Here is a 26,793-nt window from a genome sequence, read left to right as displayed (position 1 = left end):
AGCACCCATCAGTGACCGGAGTGTGAGGTGTGCATGGGAAGCAATGGCGCACAGCTGCAGTGCTGTGCGCTACCTTGATGAAGACCGAAGTCTTCTGCCGCCGATTTCCAGGACTGTCTTCTTGCTTCTGGCTCTGTAAGGGGGACGGCGGCGCGGCTCCGGGACCGGACGATCGAGGTCGGGCCCTGTGTTCGATCCCTCTGGAGCTAATGGTGTCCAGTAGCCTAGAAGCCCAAGCTAGCTGCAAGCAGGTAGGCTCGCTTCTCTCCCCTTAGTCCCTCGTAGCAGTGAGTCTGTTGCCAGCAGATCTCACTGAAAATAAAAAATCTAAAACAAACTTTCTTTTTCTAGGAGCTCAGGAGAGCCCCTAGTGTGCATCCAGCTCAGCCGGGCACAAGATTCTAACCGAGGTCTGGAGGAGGGTCATAGGGGGGAGGAGCCAGTGCACACCAGGTAGTCCTAAAGCTTTCTTTAGTTGTGCCCAGTCTCCTGCGGAGCCGCTATTCCCCATGGTCCTTACGGAGTCCCAGCATCCACTTAGGACGTCAGAGAAAAGTAATTACACCTAGAAATATATACTATCATACCTCCCAACTTTTAAGAATCCAGGGCCAGGACGCTCGTGCGGTGTAGCCGCGTGCGACCCGAAAAGGGGCACGGCTTATGGTTGCGGCCGAGTGTCACAGACCTGTTTTTCGTCATTTTGGGGGCGTGCCTAGTGCTCGCCGAGCAGCTGGGCAGCCCCCTGCTCCCCTCCCAGCAGTGAATACATGCCATGCACACAGCATGAATTCAGCGATCACTCTCTGCTCTGCAATGCTGCCCGCAGGTTGGACAGTGTCCAAATAGCGGGACTGTCCCGCTGGAATCGGGACAGTTGAGAGGTATGTACTAAGAACGTAAGCTCTCACGAGCAGGGCCCTCAACCCCTCATGTGCTTATCCTTCTCTTACTTAAACCATGTTTGACGGCACCAAATCCCGCTGGTTTTTTAAATCACCCTTAAAGTATTTAAGCTTGATGTAGTTTAAGATAAAGTAGGTTTAATTTTGTATTAATAATTTATATACGATAAACATGCCTTTAAAATATTTACACACGCATAAGTAGGGATCTGGTAAACATTTATAGACACAAGGGGATGCTCGGTAAATGTTTAGGGATCTATCCAATTAGGTGAGAGTCTGTGAATGCGAAATTAGCTGGGTGCACACTGGCCAATATATCGGGCTTTCAACTGAACAGCCGCTATATCATGGGCATGCCGGCGGGTGTGTACCCTCGATAATGTCTGTGAACAGACATATCGCGTCGGCCCTGCAGCACAGCCGATGGGCCAAGGGGGTTCTGAAGCAAGTTCACATATCTTTAAGTTAAAATAAAGATTTCCACTAACTTTTCATAATCTCAGGCGGTTGCAAACAAAAAAAAAAAACCTGAATGTTCTCTGAAAAAGCAATGTGAGTTTGGAATTGGATTGCATATGCAATTTGCAGTGCAAATTTGCATTGAATACGGCTCACACAAACCAAATCGCACCAAGATTGACCCCTCAAATTATTTTGTGAGCCCTTGGTCAGGAAATATATTCTCAAGAATTTCTCCCCTCCCCTACACACCCTCCTCCAAGTTCCTTGAGTGTTTGGTCTAGAACCACCTCACCATCTTCCTCTCCTCACACCATCTGCTAGACCCACTCCACCAAGGTCACCAATGACTTCCTCACTGATAAAACGAAGGGCTTATCTTTATTCACGTCTCGGCCGTGTCACACGCCATAGGTGGCGTTCACCGCGCTTACCCCTGCGTGCCTGCTGGTCTGTGTTGCGGCCTCTGCCTTCGGTGGTCCACGGGCTCCGGCGTCTGGCTGGCACGGCTCCCGGCGGTTCCCCGGGGCAGGGGCGCCGCCATGACACCCGGCATCACGTGGGCGGGGAGCAGGTGACGTCATCAAACTGTTCCACCAATCCAGCGGAGGCGGGAGATTCAAAGGCAGACGCCGGGCAGTGCCTCGGCGCCTGAGTATCATCTTTTCCCCTGAAGTGGATGCCAGTGCTCTTGTTCCCGGCGAATCTCTCTGCAGTCGTACCCCAGTGTCTCCGGCGCTTCCAGGTGCCAGTTGCTGCACAGTTCCAGCGTATACAGCGGCTGGTGTGTTCCTCTGCAATCCAGTCACCAGTGCTTCTTGGAGTCAGCGTGTGCTGCGGGCTAAACGCCGCTCTCAAGTTCTACAAGTCATCAGTGTCTTTAAACACCGCTCTCAAGTTCTACAAGTCATCAGTGTCTTTAAACACCGCTCTCAAATTCTACAAGTCATCAGTGTCTTTAACCACCGCTCCCAAGTTTTGGAAGTTACCAGTGTCTTTAACCACCGCTCTCAAGTTCCACAAATCATCAGTGTCTTTAATCACCGTTCTCAAGTCATACAAATCATTAGTGTCTTTAACCACCGCTCTCAAGTTCTTTAAATCATCAGTATCTTTAGTCACCGCTCTCAAGTCATACAAATCATCAGTGTCTTTAACCACCGTTCACAAGTGTTCCGAATCATCAGAGTCTTTAACCACCGTTCACCAGTTCTTCAAATCATCAGTATCTTTAAAAACATCACTCACAAGTTCTTCAGTCATTATTATCTTGTACCAACACTCACAAGTACTTCTTTTCCTGGAATCTTTAACATTGCTTACAAGTTCTCCTATAGGCCTGGACATTCCCCCCATACGTTCCTTCTCTGCTATGTGACATTGTGTTGCTCCCTTCCTGCAATAAAGTTCTTTAATATTTTCACCAAGCTTTACTGTCAGAGTCCTGTATGAGGAAGACCTATATCAAGCCATCCCTGTTCCGACCCAACTGTGGTTCCTCTCCCCTACCATCGGGAGAACCCCCGAGTTCACAACACGCCCAAACTAGGTCAGTGACAGGCCGCATTTAATACAGTTGACCACCTTCTAATCTTTTGCAAATTCTGCATGCCATGAGCCTCTGTTAAGCTGGGTACACACTGCGATATATCTTCTGGAGGATCTGATTGATATATTGCTCACAAGGCGCATATCGAGCAGTGTGTATATGCCCGATATGCGGGTGTGCGCGGTCGCTAGGTATGTCGTCAGGTTTAATGTGCTGCACATCAATCCTGACAGTATTGCTAGCATCCTGTAGTATGCTAATGAAGGACGGCACGGTCATTAATATTGCTCAATGTGTACCCAGGTTCCGATATGATGGCCTGACACACTGGCTGGGTACACATCGCTCAAGTGTGTACACAGTTCTCTCATAGTGTATCTCCCACTTATTCACAGCTTATTCCTGGTCTCAACACCTGCAACCACCTCCCTCTCACTCCCCCTTTCGGTCAGTGTCATCCAAGGATCTGCCCTAGGTTTCTCTTCACTTCTCCTATACTTTCCCCTTGTCCTAATTCATGCTTGCATACTCCCCAGGAAGGTCTGGTGAACTCCCAACTTTTATGAGCCCCACAGATTCCTGGAAGAGGAAGGTCTCCCTCCCGAATCCCTTGTAAGTGCCAGGCTCCCTATAGCCACCAGTCTATACCCCAGTGTCAGCACGTTCCAGTGTCCCCTAGTGGCTGAGAAATGAGTGGTACAGGGTGCATGATGATACCTAATGATAAGAAGCATCTGGCTCCACCCCCTCAGTGACTAGCGGCATGTTCCTTCCAGTAGAGGATTTAAAAGTTAGTAAGTATGCCCCAGGGCAGTGTGCAATCTATATTTCCTACCACAGAGATACATAAGGGATAGTTTCTGTAGAACCTAATACACTTATCAACAAGTGTTTAAAACATGGGATGAAATTGGGACACCTGAAGGAAATGTATGCAAACATAGTGAGTACATACAAACCCCACACAGGTAGAGACCATGACACCAGAGCTCCGAGGCAGCAATGCTAACCTATGTGCCACAGTGCTACCCATCTTATCGAATGATCTGGGAAACAGGTACACTACACACAAAAAGGTAAGAGCATAAAAGTGCTCTTATGAGGAAGAGGAAGAAGAGGTGGAAGAGGAAGAAGGAGAAGAAGATATCTCAAACTGCCTCACAATGAGACATTGGGTCGGATGTTATTAAGTCTGAGTTGGCCGGAGGTGCAGGTTCCTGGATGAACTCAGAAGTTTTTTTAAAGGCATGGTTTTGCCTTGTAAATGATTGGCACTTTAAAAAACCATCCAAGTTCGGCAGGGAACCTGCACCTCCGGCCAACTCGGACTTCATTACATGTGGCCCATTCTCTGAGAAAGACTGTAAACCTATCTAAGGGACATAAAGCACTGCTTTTACGTAAACCGCCTGCTGCAGTGGGCAGATGAAAGCTTTTTTTTTTTTCTGTCTTAAACTGAAGACATTTCTGTGTGTACAGAACACAAAGAAACACATTGACCTCAAAGATGTGATGCATGTGGGACCACTAATTAATTGTGTATTAAGACGTATAATCTGTATTTCCATTATCCACTTGATGAGAATTGTGATATTTTCTGGATCCTTAGGTCATAACAAACTATTTAAATAACCAGCTTAGATTAAGCCCGTAAAAAAAAAAAAATGTAGATGTGATTAAAAAGCATTCTTACTGCCTCTGCCAGTTTATGTTGTTACTATCAGTCGAACATATATTTTCTCTTTTGCCTTATTGTTGTTAAGCAACAATTTAATTATTACAATTTCTCTCTTAGGGGGACATTGGAGAAGTTGCCCATGGCAACCAATCAGCTGCTCTGTATCATTTTATAGTATGCAAATTATAGATGTTACTTCAGTGCTGATTGGTTGCCATGGGCAAGTTCTCCACACGTTTCACTGCTTAGTAAATGTCCCCCTTAATTACTGATGGGTCTTCATACATTGTGGCTTCAGTTGCGCCAAACAACCCCTCTCTGCGCATCAGCTTTCGGGAAACTTAGCCGCGCAGAGTGTCTCTTTCGCTCAAACTGTCAGCAAGAATAGGTGCCTGCTGTGCATGTTTTCGGCCTAACCTTGGCCCACCGCATGTGTGTAGACAAATTGGTTTCAGATCAAGTGATTCAGTCACCGTGCCCATGGGGAATATTACGCTGTATCTTTCATGCTAACTCTAGTATACAAAATTGTTGTTTTGTTGTCTATCAAGGGGACCTGAAATATATGTAATACTAGTTAGCAGCCCATCAAAATGACGGAACAGCATAACAGTAATGTCAGCCCCAATGGAGCAACAATTGAATAGCTCAGTCGGGCTCCATCTAGCGGCCGGCGGCACGCAAAACACTTGAATTCCCCCCATAGAGACGAGGAGCAGCAGTAGTCTTTTATTATATAGGATGCTTTAGCAAACGTGGTCAATGTATGTTAAGCTTCTACTTGTGTCACATATTTTCATTTTCCTACAGAAAATCACACATACTGTGCTACTTACACCTTTCCACCAGCCAGCATACAACACGGGTTATTGCACATGAACGCGCATAACCCGTGTTGCTGGCTGGTGTAAAAGGGCTGAGTTGGCATAATCCGGGTCGATTGACCCGGTATTCCAACTCGGGTAGCTTGCAGGGTTGAACACGGGTTCGACCCGGTAAGCTGTGCAATGTAAACGGAAGCGACACGGCTCCCATTCACACTGTATGGGAGTGCGGCTCTGGGAGATCATGTGAACTCCCAGCGCCGCCCCTGCTGCGTCACCGGCAACGTCACCAACCCGGCAATATGCCGGGTTGGAAACGGCAGATGGAAAGGGGGCAGACGCGGGTCTCAGCCGGGTAGCACCCGTGTCAGGCTCCCGGCTGCGACGCGCGTAATTAGATGGAAAAGGGGTATTATTCAGGAGAGATTTAAAGGAGGGCTGCAGTATGTAATAGAGATCTGAGCTGCAGTTGGTAACGCATTATGCATCATTTACATTTAGAAGCAAATCCACATTTAGGAGCAATGCACTCAGATGAAGAGGGAAGTATTATTTTATAATTTTATATGCAAGGAAAACACAGCCTGCTCTGGTTAACAAATATTGGCCCTCATTCCGAGTTGTTCGCTCGCAAGCTGCTTTTAGCAGCATTGCACACGCTAAGCCGCCGCCTACTGGGAGTGAATCTTAGCTTATCAAAATTGCGAACGAAAGATTCGCAATATTGCGAAAAGACTTCTCTGTGCAGTTTCTGAGTAGCTCGAGACTTACTCTTCCAGTGCGATCAGTTCAGTGCTTGTCGTTCCTGGTTTGACGTCACAAACACACCCAGCGTTCGCCCAGACACTCCCGCGTTTTTCCCAGAAACGGCAGCATTTTTTCACACACTCCCATAAAACGGCCAGTTTCCGCCCAGAAACACCCACTTCCTGTCAATCACACTCCGATCTCCAGAACGAAGAAAAAACCTCGTAATGCCGTGAGAAAAATACCAATCTTCATAGCAAATTTACTTGGCGCAGTGCGAACATTGCGCATGCGCAATTAGCGGAAAATCGCTGCGATGCGAAGAAAATTACCGAGCGAACAACTCGGAATGAGGGCCATTGAGCAGTGGTATTTAATAATGCAACTTAGTACTGTACTAGGAGGGGGTTCAGTATGATTTCCCGATGGACGGAATGCCGGTCAGAATCCTGACTGTGGCATCCTGTCCATTAGAATCCCGATAGCCCCCTGTAAAGTACCCTAACCCTCCCCGGTGATGCCTAACCCTCTCTGATGGAGCCTACCCCTAACCCTCCCAGCTTGGTGCCTAACCCTAACCTCCCCGGGTCCCTAACCTTAACCTTCCCAGCCCTGCACCCTAACCACCCATCTCATGCCTAAACCTAAGCTTACTTTCTTCCCCCACCGCGGCAGGATGCCAGTGTGTACCGCTGGATGGACGTTCGGAATTCCGGTAGTTGGTATTGTGACGCCGGTATCCCGACTGGCGTCTGTATTTAGACTTGCGGCGTCTTCAGGGGGTGTGGATCATTAGATCGACAGTGTCTACTATAGGGTCGACAGTCACTAGGTCGACAGGGTTAGAAAGTCGACACGGTTTATAGGTCAATATCTGCTAGGTCGACAGGTCAAAAGGTCGACATGAGGTGGAGTTTTTTTGGGTGTCGTTTTCTTCGTAGAGTGACCGGGAACCCCAATTAGTGCACCGTGTCCCCTCGCATGGCTCGTGAGCTTCGGGCAAGGTGCCTCCCTTTACTCGGCACAGATTACTGTTCCAATCATAGTCCACGTGGATCGTTAAGTATGAAAAAGTCAAAAAAAAGAAAAAAAATAAGATTTTACTTACCGGTAAATCTATTTCTCGTAGTCCGTAGTGGATCCTGGGGACTCCGTAAGGACCATGGGGAATAGACAGGCTCCGCAGGAGACATGGGCACTTTAAGAAAGAATTTAGGTTCTGGTGTGCACTGGCTCCTCCCTCTATGCCCCTCCTCCAGACCTCAGTTAGGGAAACTGTGCCCAGAAGAGACGACAGTACAAGGAAAGGATTTTGGTAATCCAGGGCAAGATACATACCAGCCACACCAATCACACCGTATAACTTGAGATAACTTACCCAGTCAACAGTATGAACAACAACAGAGCATCAGTTAAACCCTGATGCAACTATAACATAACCCTTATTACAGCAATAACTATATACAAGTATTGCAGAAGAAGTCCGCACTTGGGACGGGCGCCCAGCATCCACTACGGACTACGAGAAATAGATTTACCGGTAAGTAAAATCTTATTTTCTCTAACGTCCTAGTGGATGCTGGGGACTCCGTAAGGACCATGGGGATTATACCAAAGCTCCCAAACGGGCGGGAGAGTGCGGATGACTCTGCAGCACCGAATGGGCAAACACCAGGTCCTCCTCAGCCAGGGTATCAAACTTGTAGAACTTTGCAAAAGTGTTTGAACCTGACCAAGTAGCCGCTCGGCACAGCTGTAATGCCGAGACCCCTCGGGCAGCCGCCCAAGAAGAGCCCACCTTCCTAGTGGAATGGGCCTTAACTGATTTTGGCAGCGGCAATCCAGCCGCAGAATGAGACTGCTGAAACGTGTTACAGATCCAGCGAGCAATAGTTTGCTTTGAAGCAGGAGCACCAAGCTTGTTGGAAGCATAAAGGATAAACAAAGACTCTGTTTTCCTGACCCTAGCTGTCATGGCTACCTTCAAAGCCCTGACCACATCAAGCAACTCGGAATCCTCCAAGTCAGTAGTAGCCACAGGCACCACAATAGGTTGGTTTATATGAAAAGATGAAACCACTTTCGGCAGGAATTGTGGACGGGTCCTCAATTCTGCTCTATCCGCATGGAAAACCAGATAGGGGCTTTTATGTGACAAAGCCGCCAATTCTGACACACGCCTAGCCGAAGCCAAGGCTAATAGCATGACCACCTTCCACGTGAGATATTTCAATTCCACCGTTTTGAGTGGTTCAAACCAGTGTGATTTCAGGAAACACAACACCACATTAAGATCCCAAGGTGCCACTGGAGGCACAAAAGGGGGTTGAATATGCAGCACTCCCTTTACAAACGTCTGAACTTCAGGTAGAGAAGCCAGCTCTTTTTGAAAGAAAATGGATAGGGCCGAAATCTGGGCCTTAATGGGGGATCCGGTCTGAATATCGACAGTGTCTAGGTCGACAATGTTTAGGTCGACCACTATAGGTCGACAGTCACTAGGTCGACATGGATGGAAGGTCGACAGGGTTTCTAGGTCGACATGTGCTAGGTCGACAGGTCTAAAGGTCGACATGAGTTTAAAAAAAAAATTTGGTTTTTTTTTTTCATACTTAACGATCCACGTGGACTACGATTGGAACGGTAAAGTGTGCCGAGCAAAGCGGTAGCGGAGCGAAGGCACCATGCCCGAAGCATGGCGAGCGAAGCGAGCCATGCGAGGGGACGCGGTGCACTAATTTGGGATCCCGGTCACTCTACGAAGAAAACGACACACAAAAAACAAAAAAATCCTCATGTCGACCTTTAGACCCGTCGACCTAGAAACCCTGTCGACCTTCCATCCATGTCGACCTATAGTGGTCGACCTAAACATTGTCGACCTAGATACTGTCGATAAAACGAACCACACCCCCTTAATGGAACCCAATTTTAGGCCCAAAGTCACTCCTGACTGTAGGAAGTGAAGGAAACGGCCCAGCTGGAATTCCTCCGTAGGGGCATTCCTGGCCTCACACCAAGCAACATATTTTCGCCATATACAATGATAATGTTGAGCTGTCACGTCCTTCCTAGCCATTATCAGCGTAGGAATAACCTCATCCGGAATGCCTTTCTCTGCTAGGATCCGGCGTTCAACCGCCATGCCGTCAAACGCAGCCGCGGTAAGTCTTGGAATAGACAGGGCCCCTGTTGCAACAAGTCCTGTCTTAGAGGAAGAGGCCACGGGTCCTCTGTGAGAGTATCTTGCAGATCTGTATACCAAGTCCTTCTTGGCTAATCCGGAACAATGAGTATTGTTCTCACTCCTCTTCTTCTTATGGGTATGAGAGGAAGAGGAGAAAATACATAGACCGACTGGAACACCCATGGTGTCACCAGTGCGTCCACAGCTATCGCCTGAGGGTCTCTTGACCTGGCGCAATACCTCTGTAGCTTTTTGTTGAGGCGGGATGCCATCATGTCCACCTGTGGCAGTTCCCACCGACTTGCAATCTGCGTGAAGACTTCTTGATGAAGTCCCCACTCTCCCGGGTGGAGGTCGTGCCTGCTGAGGAAGTCTGCTTCCCAGTTGTCCACTCCCGGGATGAACACTGCTGACAGTGCGCTTACGTGATTATCCGCCCAGCGAAGAATTCTGGTGGCTTCTGACTGAATCAGAACCGGTTGGTCGCGAAGCAGGGTCTCCGCTTGACGTAGGGCGTTGTATACGGCCCTTAGTTCCAGGATGTTGATGTTAAGGCAAGTCTCCTGACTTGACCACAGACCTTGGAAATTTCTTCCCTGTGTGACTGCTCCCCACCCTCGGAGGCTTGCATCCGTGGTCACCAGGACCCAGTCCTGAATGCCGAATCTGCGGCCCTCGAGAAGGTGAGCACTCTGCAGCCACCACAGGAGAGACACCCTGGCCCTGGGGGATAGGGTGATTAACCGATGCATCTGAAGATGTGATCCGGACCACTTGTCCAGTAAGTCCCATTGAAAGGTCCTCGCATGGAACCTGCCGAAGGGAATGGCCTCGTATGATGTCACCATCCTTCCCAGGACTCGAGTGCAGTGATGCACTGACACCTGTTTTGGTTTTAATAGGTTCCTGACCAGTGTCATGAGCTCCTGAGCTCTCTCTATCGGGAGATGAACCCTTTTCTGGTCTGTGTCTAGAATCATGCCTAGGAAAGGCAGACGAGCCGTAGGAACCAACTGCGACTTTGGAATATTTAGAATCCAGCCGTGCTGCTGTTACACTTCCAGAGAAAGTGCTACGCTGATCAGCAACTGCTCTCTTGATCCCGCTTTTATGAGGAGATCATCCGAGTATGGGATAATTGCGACCCCTTGCTTCCGCAGGAGTACCATCATTTCCGCCGTTACCTTGGTAAATATTCTCGGTGCCGTGGAGAGACCAAACGGCAACGTCTGAAATTGGTAATGACAATCCTGTACCACAAATCTGAGGTACGCCTAATGAGGTGGATAAATGGGGACATGAAGGTATGCCTCCTTTATGACCAGAGACACCATAAAATCCCCCCCTTCCAGGCTTGCGACGACCGCTCTCAGCGATTCCATCTTGAACTTGAACCTTTTCAGGTATATGTTCAGGGATTTTAAGTTCAATATGGGTCTGACCGAACCGTCCGGTTTCGGGACTACAACATGGTCGAATAATAACCCCCTCCTTGTTGAAGGAGGGGAACCTTGACCACCACCTGTTGAAGATACAATTTGTGAATTGCAGTTAACACTATTTCCCTCTCGTGGGGGGAAGCCGGCAGGGCCGTCGGTGAGGGGGCATCTCCTCGAAGTCCAGCTTGTATCCCTGAGACACAATATCTATTGCCCAGGGATCCAACAGGGAGTGAACCCACTTGTGGCTGAAATTTCGAAGACGTGCCCCCACCGGGCCTAGCTCCGCCTGTGGAGCCCCAGCGACATGCGGTGGATTTTGTAGAGGCCGGGGAGGACTTCTGTTCCTGGGAACTAGCTGTGTTGTGCAGCTTCTTTCCACTGCCCCTGCCTCTGGCAAGAAAGGACGCACCTCGGACTTTCTTGTTCCTTTGTGATCGAAAGGCTGCATTTGATAATGTCGTGCTTTCCTAGGCTGTGCAGGAATATAAGGCAAAAGATCAGAATTACCAGCTATAGCTGTGGAGACCAGGTCCGAGATCCCTTCTCCACACAATCCTCAGCCTTCCATATTCCTCTCAAGTCGGCATCACCTGTCCATTGCATATTCTACAGGACACGTCAAGCAGAAATCGACATAGCGATGACTCTAGAACCCAGTAGACTAATGTCTCTTTGGGTATGTTTTATATATATATACCTAAGACAGCATCTTTAATATATCTATCTATCTATATATCTTGAAAAGAGCTGGCACTCACCCCAAAAGAATACTGCTCAGGTGCCCTCTGGAGTAATACATATGCAGCAAATAGAACCATGCAGCGGCACTCAGAAACTGGATCCCAATAAATGATGCGCCCCGAAACGTTGGTCACCTTATCTGTTGTTATGGATTAAAGTCCTCTTTTTTTGCACATCATTTATTGGGATCCAGTCTCTGAGTGCCGCTGCATGGTTCTATTTGCTGCATATCTATATATATATATATATATATATATATATATACATACATATACACACACATACTAGGGTCTCAATCTCTGCTGATAAGGTACCTGTCCACGCTGCTACAGCGCTATAAACCCATGCCGACACAATCGCCGGTCTGAGTAGTGTACCAGAATGTGCACGCTATCTGCAGGATCCCTGAGGATAGCTGTTAAGTCAGCGCTACCTTTTGGGCAAACTTGACACCCTAGGGGAAGATTCCCATCGTATCCTGGCCCTAGTAGGGAAAGGATACTCCCTGAGAATTCTTTGTGGGAAACTGCAGTCTCTTGTCTGGAGATTCCCGCTCTTTTTCATCATGAGAGGAGGGAAATTTACCTCAGCTTTCTTCCCCTTAAACATGTGTACCCTTGTGTTAGGGACAGATGAGTCATCAGTGATATGCAAAACATTTTTTATTACAATAATCATATATTGAATACTTTCCTGCCATTTTGGCTGTAACTTTGCATTATCGTAGTCGACACTGGAGTCAGACTCCGTGTCGATATCAGTGTCTATTATTTTGGATAGTGAGCATTGAGAGACTCTGAAGGTCTCTGCGACGTAGGGACAGACATGGGTAGATTCCCTGGGGTATATGCAATTCACGGCGAATCGCGGCAAATTATCGCCGTTTTTAAATTCGACACAATTCGACAGGTGAATTCCGGCAGGTGGCTGCTGGAATTCACCATATTCAATGCAAAACGGATTCGACAGTCCCGCGGGCGAAAATCGGCCGATTTGCCGGATTTTGCCGCAATTTTAAAAAACTGGAAAAAACGGGGAAAAAACAAAAAAAAAAAATGGCGTGGGGTCCCCCCTCCAAAGCATAACCAGCCTCGGGCTCTTCGAGCTGGTCCTGGTTCTAAAAATGCGGAGAAAAATTGGGCATGGATCCCCCGTATTTTTAAAACCAGCACCGGGCTCTGCGCCTGGTGCTGGTGCAAAAAATACGGGGGACAAAACGAGCAGGGGTCCCCCGTATTTTTTACACCAGCATCGGGCTCCACTAGCTGGACAGATAATGCCACAGCCGGGGGTCACTTTTATACAGTGCCCTGCGGCCGTGGCATTAAATATCCAACTAGTCACCCCTGGCCGGGGTACCCTGGGGGAGTGGGGACCCCTTCAATCAAGGGGTTCCCCCCCCCCAGCCACCCAAGGGCCAGGGGTGAAGCCCGAGGCTGTCCCCCCCATCCAATGGCTGCGGATGGGAGGCTGATAGCCTTGAGTAAAATGAAAAGAATTTTGTTTTTTCCAGCAGTACTACAAGTCCCAGCAAGCCTCCCCCGCAAGCTGGTACTTGGAGAACCACAAGTACCAGCATGCGGGAGAAAAACGGGCCCGCTGGTACCTGTAGTTCTACTGGGGAAAAAATACCCAAATAAAAACAGGACACACACACCGTGACAAGTACAACTTTATTACATACTGCCGACACACACATACTTACCTATGTTGACACGCCGACTGCCACGGTCTCCGACAATCCGAGGGTACCTGTGAAAAAATTATACTCACCTTCCAGCGTCCAGAGGTACATCCACGTCCAGAGTATAATCCAGGTACTTGTTAAAAAAACAAACCGAACACCCGTTCCATGCCGTACTGAAAGGGGTCCCATGCTGACACATGAGACCCCTTCCCCCGAATGCCGGGACATCACGTGACTCCTGTCACTGAAGTCCCTTCAGCCAATCAGGAAGCGCTACTTCCGTGGCGCTCACCTGATTGGCTGTGCGCTGTCTGTGCTGTGACAGCGCATCGCAAAGCCGCTCCATTAGTTTCAATGGTGGGAACTTTGCCGTCAGCGGTGGGGTTACCCGCGGTCAGCCGCTGACCGGCGGGTGACCTCACCGCTAGCCGCTAAGTTCCCACCATTGAATATAATGGACGGGGCTGTGCGATGCGCTGTCTGAGTTCAGACAGCGCACAGCCAATCAGGTGAGCGCAACTCGTTGCGCTTCCTGATTGGCTTTAGAGACCTTTGTGTGACAGCTGTCACTGACAGGTCTCATTCGTGGAAAGGGGTCTGATGTGTCAGCATGGGACCCCTTTCAGTCCGGTGGTCCGTGTGTTCGTTTTCTTTTTTTGCCAAGTACGTGGATTTATCTCTGGACCCTGGCTGAGGTGAGTATATTGATCTTTTCTTTTCAGGTATCCGTGGATTCTACATGGAGAAGAGGACCGATGTCGGCGTGTGAACATAGGTAAGTATGTGTGTGTCGGCAGTGTGTAATAAAGTTTTACTTGTCACGGTGTCTGTGTACTGTTTTTATTTGGGTATTTTTCCCCCAGTAGTACTACAGGTACCAGCGGGCCCGTTTTTCTCCCGCATGCTGGTATTTGTGGTTCTCCAAGTACCAGCTTGCGGGGGAGGCTTGCTGGGACTTGTAGTACTGCTGGAAAAAACAATATTCTTTTCATTTTACTCAAGGCTATCAGCCTCTTATCCGCAGCCCTTGGATGGGGGGGACAGCCTCGGGCTTCACCCCTGGCCCTTGGGTGGCTGGGGGGGGGACCCCTTGATTGAAGGGGTCCCCACTCCCCCAAGGTACCCCGGCCAGGGGTGACTAGTTGGATATTTAATGCCACGGCCGCAGGGCACTGTATAAAAGTGACCCCCGGCTGTGGCATTATCTGTCCAGCTAGTGGAGCCCGATGCTGGTGTGAAAAATACGGGGGACCTCTGCTCGTTTTGTCCCCCGTATTTTTTGCACCAGCACCAGGCGCAGAGCCCGGTGCTGGTTTTAAAAATACGGGGGATCCCCTGTCAATTTTTTCCCCGCATTTTTAGAACCAGGACCAGCTCGAAGAGCCCGAGGCTGGTTATGCTTTGGAGGGGGGACCCCACGCCATTTTTTTTTAGGATTTTACCGTTCCAGCAATAAAAAAAAAATAATATTTAAAAAAAAATATAAATAATATTTGTGCCTCCAAAAAAAAAAAAAAAAAAAGTACCTAATCCCTTCTAATATAAATAGATATGCTATTCCTAAAAAAAAAAACATGTTTAAATTTTTTTTCATTGTTTTCACCCTCCAAAGTGTGGCGGATTGAAAATGACGAATTTACTGTCTAAAAGCACTGCTGTCGAATTTCCAAACTTGAATTGAATATGCTTTTGTCGAATTGCAGCACTTGTATCATTGCAGAAAAGTCGAATTTGAAAAAATTCGAATTTCAAAAAGTCGAATTTTGAAAGTCCGTTTTTTTTGACGGAAAGCACTGAATTGCATTGACGAAATTTTTTTTTGGGCGAAAATGACCCGAAATTCGACAATTTCGGGAATTCGACCGCAATTGCATATACCCCCCTGTCTGTTCTCTAATCTTTTGTGCAATAAATTCACCTTAGCACTTAATTACACATATCCAAACAGGTGTCGGCGTTGTCGACGGAGACACCCCTCACACACACATTTGCTCCATCTCCTCCTTAGGGGAGCCTTTTACCTCAGACATGTCGACACACACGTACCGACACACCACACACTCAGGGAATGCTCATCTGAAGACAATTCCCCCACAAGGCCCTTTGGAGAGACAGAGAGAGAGTATGCCAGCACACACCCCAGCGCTATTAACCCAGGAATAACACAGTAACTTAATGTTAACCCAGTAGCTGCTGTTTATATTGATTTTTGAGCCTAATTATGTGCCCCCCCTCTCTTTTTACCCTCTTCTACCGTGTATCTGCAGGGGAGAGGCTGGGGAGCTTCCTCTCAGCGGTGCTGTGGAGAAAAAACATGGCGCTGGTAAGTGCTGAGGAAGAAGCCCCGCCCCCTCGACGGCGGGCTTCTGTCCTGCTTAAATATACAATTTCTTGGCGGGGGATCATACATATATACAGTGCCCAACTGTATATATGTGTACTTTTGCCAAAAGAGGTCCATATGCTGCCCAGGGCGCCCCCCCCCCCCCCTGCGCCCTGCACCCTTTACAGTGACCGGAGTATGTGAGGTGTGTGGGAGCAATGGCGCACAACTGCAATGCTGTGCGTTACCTCAGTGAAGATCGGAGTCTTCTGCCGCCGATTTCGAAGTCTCCTTGCTTCTCATACTCACCCGGCTTCTGTCTTCCGGCTCTGCGAGGGGGACGGCGGCGCGGCTCTGGGATCGGACGACGAGAGTGAGATCCTGTGTACGATCCCTCTGGAGCTAATGGTGTCCAGTAGCCTAAGAAGCAGGACCTAGCTTCAGAGAGTAGGGCTGCTTCTCTCCCCTCTGTCCCACGATGCAGGGAGTCTGTTGCCAGCAGAGCTCCCTGAAAATAAAAAACCTAGCAAAATACTTTCTCACAGCAAGCTCAGGAGAGCTCACTGAAAAGCACCCAGCTCGTCCGGGCACAGATTCAAACTGGAGGAGGGACATAGAGGGAGGAGCCAGAGCACACCAGAATCTAAATTCTTTCTTAAAGTGCCCATGTCTCCTGCGGAGCCCGTCTATTCCCCATGGTCCTTACGGAGTCCCCAGCATCCACTAGGACGTTAGAGAAATATGTGAAAAACTCATGTCAACCTTTTGACCTGTCGACCTAGCACATGTCGACCTAGAAACCCTGTTGATCTTCCAACCCTGACGACCTAGTGACTGTCTACCTATAGTGGTCGACCTAAACATTGTTGACCTAGACAGTGTCGATCTTTAGACCGGATCCCGTCCTCAGTATATTGACTGCTGGGATCCCATCCATCGGGAAGCTAACTGCATCTCCTAGAAGGAACCCCTGTCCATTCTAACTCATCGATCATACACCTTCTAGCTGGATTTACTCTTAACTATGTGGTTCTCAAACTGTGTGCCGTGGAACCCTGGGGTGCTCCGGGAAACTTGCAGGGGTGCCTTGAATTGGTGGTCCAGGACCGCTTAAAAAATATTTATGGTCAAGGTAATAGACAAAACCAGTGCTAGTGGCTGCCAATCACATCATATGTGGACAAACAGAAGCAAGCCTTGTCCCTCATCACACAACTAATCACATATAAACAGCGTCAGCTGCTGCTGCAAGGCTGCAGCGCCGACCAAAGTGTGCAGTGGGGAGCTGGCCAGCACATATGTACATACATGTGAAGTTGTATGTAACATATGTCCTGGCTTTCTTCCCCCGGGAATCAGCAGCTGCTGCAGCATGGGACTCAGGGTTACACTGCTCAGCTTGTCAATCGTCATTTAGCCTGCCCTCAGATTCCTATGAAACCAACCAATGGGAGTCCGGGGGATTGACAGGCTGAGCAGTGTAATCCTGAGTCCTGTACATGAATACCTGCTGATTCTCGGGGAAGGAAGCAAGGACATATATGTTACATACAATTTCGCATGTATGTTCATACGTGCTGGCCAGCTCCCCCCTGCACACTTTGGTCGACATTGCAGCTCAGGGTCAGCAGCCACCGCAGCATATAAACACAATTTACTTCATTTAATACTACTTTAGAATTTTTCAAAAAGAAACTTTTGGTCTAGAGGTGCCGTGAAAAGAGACTCTAGGGCGCAGTGATTCAAAAGATTTTGGGAATCGGTCTTTACATCAACTTACAATTTTATAATTACACACAATAATTATATATATATATATATATATATATATATATATATATATATATATATATATATATATATATTATATATATATATCTCTATATCATTTACCTGGTGAGCATAAAACTTTACCAAAGATTACTGCCCATTGACAATGTCCACTATATTCATCAATAAATGTCCTTTTAATTGATGAATGTGATGAACATTGTCAATGAACATTAATCATTGGTAAAGTTTGCCTCCTCCTGGGAAAACGTTATATCGACCATTCTATTGGGTCCTCTGCCTACAGGAACCATCCCCGCGGAAGCATTGATTGAATTTGTATTCTATTTAATTGTATATTGTGGATCAATTGTAATATAAATTAGCACATATGTTGGTTTTTTTTTGTACTATATATCTACTGTACTACACAGTTAAAAAACTAGTGTACAAAATATTCATTCACGTAAAACGATAATATTTTCACTACTAGATACTAGAACAGCGGGTTTAAGCATTCTAACATACCAAAAGCAATGACCATCTTCCTCTAGTAGGCACCTGACAGTGAATACAGATTATTGCAGCTACAGTAATCTCAGAGTGCATCTAACCTGTAGATCTTTGGTGAGGTCTGTGAGGCTAATCTCTTCACTTCCCAGTGCTTTGGCTATGCCATCATGTTGCGGAGTAGAATAATTTCCAGTTATAAAATCATCGTTGTCACTTCGACAATGGATAGGAGCTTTCTGACAACCATCGACCAAAGATGGTATTTTAGTTTCCAAATAGGGTTCAGTGTTATCATGCGGTTTCAGGTCTCCAGCAGCTGTGGGGCATGATAAACCTGAGGTGTTTTCAGTTTTCACAGACTCTATAAAAGTAGTTTCAGACCCAGTAAAGGCATCTTCTTTACTTCCATGTAGTGTTGTTCCTGTGTGTGTAGAATGGGTCACTACACTTGATAGTCTCTTCTCATGTACGTCGGAGGGTACAGAGTCAACACATAGGCATGACTGGCCTGGTGGGCCCATACTAACAAAGTCTACTGTGTCACCAAGTGGTACAGACGGATCAGGCGCCCCTCTCCCCGAATCAGAAAGAATAAAATCTGTCTGCTCTCCACTATCAAGGGCATTTCCCAGTGCGGCATGTTCTGAGCCAAAGTCAGAGCCAAAGTCTCCCTGTACTGTAGAAATTGCCGTTATCATCTCTGGACCACTTGGCTCTCTTGCTTGTGCTATGTAAGTATCGGCTTCTGTAGTTTTACTGCTTTCACATTTAATGTTGCTGTCTTTATAATGCAGTGTGCCTGCCTTCTGTTTGCTTTTGTTTTCTCCAGACATTTCAGGACTCGCCGTTTGGAGAATGCTAGCTATCTCATGCTTATCGATCTTGCTACTTTTACTCAATAAATCATGTTGCAGAGACTCCATTAGACACATTTCCATAGCACAGATATTGCTGCTGTCATCAGAATCTATATCTGAAGGGGTTTTGCTGCCTTCTTCTAACAGCTCTACGGCATGTTCCAGCTCAGGCTCTTCAAGAACCATATCTAACACCGGAGGAATATTCCGCAACAGCTTGAACGATTCCGATCGGGACTTCTCTTTGTTAATGTGCACATCTAGCAGTTCTTCTTCTCCTTCTTCCTTAATGTCAACCAGCTGCTGTTTGCGTAGATGCATTTCAAGAAGGTGTAGGACATCGGGGTCTAATTTGTCCGACACATATTGATGCCTTTCTTTTCTGTGATCGAGACGGTCTCTTGAGCCGCCGTAATGAGGAGAATTATCTATGTTGTCTTCTTCGCTGCTTTCTTCTTTTTCAGAAAGGTTCTCCTTTTCAACAAACTCCAGCTCATGTGAATCGGTATCGATTTCATATTGCAGCCCTGATCTTCCACCTTTTAAGAGTTGATGCTCCGTTTTCCTCTTACTTGTTCTAGTACCGTTGGATTTTGGTAAATCAGCGTGCTTCGACTGGAAATCAAGGGAGCGAGATTTTATGGGTTTTTCGGTTTCACAAGTCGTGCTGTTTACCAACAAACCAAGGTGCCCTACACCAGGTACTGTCTCATTCATACCAGACATAACATTACGTTTACTGTCCTGTAAGTGTTTGCCAGAATTTTTCACATCTGAATTATTTGCAATATGTATAGTTTCATTACAGATGTCAGAGAATAAATTATTACAAGTATCTTCAAATAAATCCTGGGACCTTATAGGTGTGCCAACATTCGGTACCGAAGCTTTGTTTGAAATAGTCAACTCACTGTTATGCTCAGCAAACGTCTCTGAGAGATATATAGCTTCATATTTAGAATTCTTTAATTTCAGGAAGTCTTTTTCTTCAGGCTTTTCATATAAGCTAAACTCAGCTTGGTTGGATTCCTTTTGATCCTCTGGATTTTGCTTAAGACTTAACAAATCCTCTTTGCTGGGGTCATGCATCTCTGTCCAAACTGTTGTCTCCATGCTGATCTCTTCATTGTCCTTCTCATCTGGAGATATTGTGCCAGTACCTTCTATATCCCCAGCGACCCTTTTTATGGCGTGATTTACTAAAACATGTTTTGTTTGCCCATTGTACAGTTCTCCCCCATCTTGTTCCCTCTTTCTATCCGAACAGTGAGCGGAGTCATGTACTGTATTAAGAATCTCTTTATATTCCATGTCTTCAGATTGCATAAAAGACAGTTGCGTATGGTTGTCTGCAAAGGATAGTTGATCGTTGATTGCTGTAGCATCCCTTGAAGTTACAAGTCTTTGGTCTGCGAAAGACACTTGCTCAGATGCACCTTTGTTATTGTTAATAAGGTCTTCTGACTCCAAGTTCTCCTCCAGTTTCAATTGGTCACTTGCTGCAACCTTCTCCACGACTGATGGAGGCAAATCAGACCCATTTACAAGATCTGATAGAAGGCTTTTAGTATCTAGATCTTCTGATAGGCCTATGGATTCTCCATTCATAGACTGATTATTATCTAAAATATAGGAAAAGAAGAAATCAGGCTACGTCACTTAAATGGTTTAGGAAATCATGAGACAAAGTGGAGGGAAGGTGAAAAATCAGTAGACATTTAATAATGAGCTTAAGAAAAAGGACTAAACAATAATAACTCACCTCCGCGATGGAGAAAAAAAAAACGTACTGAAGGCAAAACTACTTATATGCCATGCAATGTCCTCATAGGAATACTTTTATCATGTAGAAGAATGTAAACCGTACATTTCAGATTTACGTCCATGCTTGAACCATTCAAGGGAATAATACATTATTAATGATTCCGTCTACCGAGAAGGTGGTTGAGAAGATCTACAGCCAGCAACAGCCATCTTGGTGGGATGGGGGAAAAGGGGGCAGGTTAAGTTCCCCTTGTAATCTTGGCCCCCAGGTACTTTGAACTCGCTCCTCCCCACACAGTTTTCAGTTTACACTCTGGAAACGAAAGTATTACATGCATTTCAATGGTATTATAAATGTGTACAGGGGTTGTGTCAAGTTAAGAGGTAGAAGAGCCTGATGCCAATTGGCATATCATATATATTTTGTGCATATACACAAAATTGGGCACACGTGTACGCGCTCATGCAGATGTGCGATTCTTCCAGTTGCACCAACTTGCGTCATGGTAAGAAAGACTGAGAGGGTCATGGGTGACTTAGCCTAGGCCAAGAACAGCAAGGATACGTTCACATAATTGCAAACACACGCAGACTTTTATAGTCCACTGCTCTAGAACTGCTTGCAAATTCTAGGCTGATGGGGACTAGTATTTTTTTACGTTGCCCAAATGGCATATTGTGTTTTTGTGTGTTTTTAAGCAAACCTGTTTTTTCCCGCCATACACAAGACGGGAAGTTGATTCTGAATCTGTTGCAAATAAAATGAATGGTTATTAAACATGAGTGTAAGTAAGACACAAGTACATGCCCAGCATAAACCTCGTGCATATGCGACCGACACGCACTGGTTCTCTTATAGCGATATTTGGTGCTTTACTTATGGTCAAAACTGCGGCTTTTTAAATGAACACAAACTGTGCTGGCAATTTGGGGAACAGCAGTGGGAAACACTGAATCAGCACCGTAGCTATACATAAGCTGCAGAAGAGCAGCTCCAAAAACTGTATTAACCCCCCTCCCCTATATTATTTCCATTTAGCAAATCGGTACGAGTCCTCTGTGTCCTCTCCCATTTCTCTTCTTAATATGTACAGGAATCAAAACATATACACTCCAACATGACTGGGATGTATAATACAATTTGTCAACAGCCCTTATAGGCATTACGAGGAATTACCTTCAGAAGAGGATTCATCATAGGAAGCAACAGATGCATCCTCCATATCTGCCCTACAAGAAAGGTACATTTCCTTAGAACATGTAATGACAGCCTCCTAAACGTTAAAAATACATTTCCCCTAAGGCAGTAATGAAAGCACTGATGTATTTTTACTCTGTTAGAAGTGTTTTACAAGACAACTAATTTTTCTTCTTCTTCTGTGTTTCTAATTAGCCCGTGGTAAGGTTTCTTGAAGATTTCCCGCTAATCTCTGGCTGTGCCCGCGTAGAGGTGTGCCACTGTGTCCTGATTCTGCAATGTGCCCGCAGATAAATCTGTAACATTTCCAGCAAAACAAAAGACTGGGTTGTTTTGACTCTGCAAAGCTTCTTATGCCAATAGGACTCTGCAATGTATCCAGCATTTGGGAGAATGGAATAACGTTTTGTAGAATAAATATATTTCCATGCGAAATAGAAGAATTAGAAACAGAGTATGAAAATAAGGGAATAATGTATACATTATTCTGTGGCCTTAGCAATGTCAAATGAGGGATGGGGGGGGGGTTCCATTTGCAGTAACCATAATAATTTAAGGATTAAAACAAAATGAATTTAAGTCATCTCAGCTTTTGTATGTGGCCCATATTTATCAAGCCTTTGCACAGTGACAAAGCGCCAGCCAATCAGCTCCTAACTGCCATGTTACAGGCTGTGTTTGAAAAATGACAGTTAAAAGCTGATTGGCTGGTACTTTATCACCAATGCTATTTATCACTCTCCAAGGCTTGATCAATCTGGCCAACAGTTTGATCACTTCCAACTTTTGATTACAGTTTGAACTCAAATATTCTTCAAAACAATTCCATTTACAATCATATTTTATTACTTGCAACAAACAATTCAGTAAAAATGTATCAAGCATGCCAGTAATAGTTACTACCTTACAAAGAACTCAGCTATTAGAGTGTAAATAAACAACATAAAAAGGGAAAACATGAGCCATCATCTGAATAGGATAAACATAAAAGAACCAGATTAGTTATCTCTAATCTTGAAAGAAAAAAACACTTCTATTTTCTAAGCCTGGGATTTCACGTAATGCATTGCACTTAACAGATCACATGCAAAATGACAGTCTGCAAATTACCTGGTAACACAACCCTATTTTGATCTGGATGCTCCTGCAAATCATAGGCAGTAAAGTTTGAATGTTATGGTGCAGACAGGAAGTGTGCATCGTTTAGACGTAGGGGGAAGATCTCAATGCTGACTGGGGTGGCAGGTTTATTGTATTGCTTGATCGGCCAGCAGATGGGAGATCTAATCTGCATTTTTAGGCTCTGCATGTAAGTGTCGTTGCATTGCATGTGTGTAATTGGATTTTGTGACGGCGAGGATGTGAAATGTCAGTGGTCATTAAGCAGTGATTTGTCCTGTACACCCGCTCGCAAAGCCTTTGTTTCTGCAGCTAGTAACATTTCCTTCCTGGCAGCAAGGCTCAGCCCTGCTGCTGCTCCCCACACTGGACACGTGATGTGCACCCAGGCCTCCAGCCCAGCAGTGACCTCACTCTTCTCCTTCCCACAGCAGTCTCCCATTGTCATCCATCCTCCCCCAGTCCCAGCTAAAGGATGATGAGCTGTGCAACACTGTGCACTATTCAACAGGGTATACACACTTAGCATTGCAAATGAAAGCACATTTTTGCACTTCAAATGGCCGGCACATTAACTCCATCCCAAATGGACAAGCTGGCAAGAAATGTTTCTATTTTACTCATTTGCAATATCAGCAGCTGTTCACAATATAGAACTGCTGTTGGGATGCCGTTAAGATACCGGCTGTGGGGATCCAGGCAGTTGGAATACCGACGCCGTAAAAATGCAGAAAGGATCAGGAGACAGACACTGGAATCCTGACAGCCGGCATTATTATTATTATTATTATCCTTTATTTATATGGTGCCACAAGGGTTCCGTAGCGCCCAATTACAGAGTACATAAACAAATAATCAACCAGGAAAACAGCAACTTACAGTTGACTACAATATAGGACAAGTACAGGGTAAATAAACATAGCTACATCAGCAGATGACACTGGAATAAGTATCAGGTGGCAGAAGACTGCTGGATTTGGTGCAGCTGAAGATTATTAAAGTAAGAAAAGGGTAAGCACATGAGGGAAGAGGGCCCTGCTCGTGAGAGCTTACATTCTAAAGGGGAGGGGTAGACAGACAGGGGTGAGACAGATGGGGTACATAGAGAGCGTGGAACAGAGGTTTAGGATGAGATTTGGCTGGGTTTGGTGAAGAAGTGGGTCTTGAGAGCCCGTTTGAAGTTTTGTAGAGAGGTGGAGAGTCTGAGGGGGAGAGGTAGGGAATTCCAGAGAAGTGGTGCAGCACGTGAAAAATCTTGGAGGTAGGAGTGGGAGGAAGTAATCCGTAGGCAGGAGAGTCGGCGAGCATTAGCAGAGCGAAGAGGACGGGTGGGAGTGTAAAGCGAGATAAGATCAGAGATGTAGATGGGAGAGGAGTGGGTGAGGGCTTTGTAAGCAAGTGTGTGAAGCTTGAAATGGATTCTGAAAGGGAAGGGGAGCCAGTGAAGGTCTAGTACATCCCAACTGTAAGTATAGCAGCTGGGTTAGGGCTCGGGGTGGTTCGTTAGGTTTAGGTGGCACCCAGGAAGGGGAGCGGAAGGTGTTAGGGTTAGGCATCACTGGGGGGGGGGGGGGGTGTTAGGTTTAGGCACCACCAGGGGGGAGGTTAGGGTTAGGCTGTAGGAAGGGTGGGTTAGGGGATACTCACCTTGCCTCTGACAGAATTTCAAAGATCGGGATCCAGTCCACTGGGATTGTGATCACTGGCATCCCGTCTGCCGGCCAAACATACTGAACCCCTGCCCCTATTTTTTAGATACTATAACGTAGACTTTAGGTTCTCAAACTGGATCCCCAGAACCCCAAACAGTTCACGTTTTCGTTTTCCAGGTGTCCTCACAAAATTGCAAGTGAAATAATTATCTCCAGCTCTGGATCTTTTAAAATGTGTCAGTGATGTAATGACTACACCTGCACTCCTGCTGGGTGATCTAAGAAATGTATCAGTGAGTAATGACGACATCTGTGCACCTGCCAGGTGACCTTGGAAATGTGTTAGTGAGTAATGACTACACCTGTGCCCCTGCTCTGTAACCTGGGAAATGTGTCAGTGAGTAATGACTACACCTGTGCACCTGCCTGGTGACCTTGGAAATGTGTCAGTCAGTAATGACTACACCTGTGCTCCTGCCGGGTGACCTGGGAAATGTGTCAGTGACTAATGACTACACCTGTGCTCCTGCCGGGTGACCTGGGAAATGTGTCAATGAGTAAGGACTACACCTGTGCACCTGCCTGGTGACCTTGGAAATGTGTCAGTCAGTAATGACTACACCTGTGCTCCTGCCGGGTGACCTGGGAAATGTGTCAATGAGTAATGACTACACCTGTGCTCCTGCCGGGTGACCTGGGAAATGTGTCAGTGAGTAATGACTACACCTGTGCTCCTGATGGGTGACCTGGGAAATGTGTCAGTGAGCAGTGTCGGACTGGGGCATGATGGGCCCACCGGGGGAATGCAGTGATAGGGGGCCCTACTTAGGGGTGTGGCCAGCCTCCACTGAGGCTTGAAATACACAATAGCTTAGTGCAGTGTAATGCAACATATCTACCATGTATAATACAAGTGCACAGTCTTGAACCTGATCCCTAGAGGAAGGATTGGGTCCTCAAGCAGTGGGGCCCACCGGTGGTTTCCCTGGTACCCCTGTGGGCCAGTCTGACCCTGTCAGTGAGTAATGACTACACCTCTGCTTCTGCCGGGTGACCTGGAAATTGTGAGCTGTTTGAGGTCCTGAGGACTGAGTTTGAGAACCACTGATCATGGAGACAAGTACATTATGTCCACAGTCAAATTTTCCACATGTTCAAAATGTCAACAGCCACAGTGTTGACTGGTAGATAATGTCAACACCCAATTTAAAGCCTGATCCTAACAATTCTATTATCAACATTTTAACTGTGAACATTTCATGTGTCAACATTTTACCCATATCGTCATTATGGTATCGACTTTTGACTGTTGACATTGTAACAGTCAACAACATGACTGCCTACCAAACCGTTGATGCTAGTTACATTGTAGGATTTATAAATACACTTCACTAACAGGTTTAATAAAATAATGTAACTACTTAAACCTTATTAACTTGTCTTAGCTTTCTGTAAATTAGAAATGCTAAACCCTAATGAGACTTAATCCTTTAACTAGCCATAATAATAATTACCTTAATAACTTTACAATTAATGGAACTTGATGGATAGGATTTAAAACACACATTATGAATGGCTGCAATGCTCGAATCTCATGCTGTCATCTCTATTAAAGAAAAAAGGTGTGGTCCTCTTACGTTACTGACATGAATCATTGGTACTAGAACATCACTACATTGTACATCTAGGCAGGCATATGTAGCTTATCAAACTGTAGCGCAGGGTTACTCAACATATATATATATATATAGATATATATATAGATATAGATAGATAGATAGATAGATAGATAGATAGATAGATAGATAGATAGATATAGTAAATGTAACATGGCGCCCGCCATGATCCGGAGACCAGTTTGGATTCCGCGAATGCGTGGCGGCCATTTTCACCGCGATTGCAGGTCCAGGCGCTGGACTCCGGAAAGGTAAGTGTTAAAATGGGTGCAGTGTGGCCCCCCCCTGGACCCAGGGGCCCGTGTGCACCGCACCCATTGCACCCATTATATAAACGCCAATGTAGGCACCATACAAAATGAATTTAAATTATACAAAGTATCCCCTTGTATTTTTGTAAGTACTCTGAATGTACCCTGTACCCTCCTTTCCCAATCTGAGTGCATTGGTACCAAGAGGTCTATTTACTAAGCCAATCAGCTCCTAATGGTCATTTCTCTGACGTCCTAGTGGATGCTGGGGACTCCGAAAGGACCATGGGGAATAGCGGCTCCGCAGGAGACTGGGCACAAAAGTAAAAGCTTTAAGACTACCTGGTGTGCACTGGCTCCTCCCCCTATGACCCTCCTCCAAGCCTCAGTTAGATTTTTGTGCCCGAACGAGAAGGGTGCAGTCTAGGTGGCTCTCCTGAGCTGCTTA

The 26,793-nt window shown here is 46.3% G+C and overlaps 1 protein-coding gene across 3 annotated transcripts in view; it reads right to left on the bottom strand.

The window, feature by feature from the left end:
- The window catches only part of LOC134948437 (uncharacterized), a 261,952-nt gene that overhangs the window by 131,771 nt on the left and 103,388 nt on the right, over window positions 1-26,793 (bottom strand). The window contains exons 1-3 of one of the 3 annotated variants that reach the window (XM_063936398.1): window positions 22,758-22,843; window positions 21,627-21,679; window positions 17,930-20,307 (exon numbers count right to left, since the gene is read on the bottom strand). In XM_063936398.1, coding sequence (XP_063792468.1) covers window positions 17,930-20,307; window positions 21,627-21,672 — 2,424 coding nt within the window. In that variant the 5' untranslated portion in view covers window positions 21,673-21,679; window positions 22,758-22,843. Of the gene's footprint in view, window positions 1-17,929; window positions 20,308-21,626; window positions 21,680-22,757; window positions 22,844-26,793 lie in introns of those variants that run through there. The other 2 variants (XM_063936399.1, XM_063936400.1) reach the window with 2 other exon arrangements.

This window comes from Pseudophryne corroboree, chromosome 8 (genome assembly GCF_028390025.1).
Source record: "Pseudophryne corroboree isolate aPseCor3 chromosome 8, aPseCor3.hap2, whole genome shotgun sequence".
Lineage (NCBI taxonomy): Eukaryota > Metazoa > Chordata > Amphibia > Anura > Myobatrachidae > Pseudophryne > Pseudophryne corroboree.
This window is presented reverse-complemented; position numbering and strand designations above follow the sequence as displayed.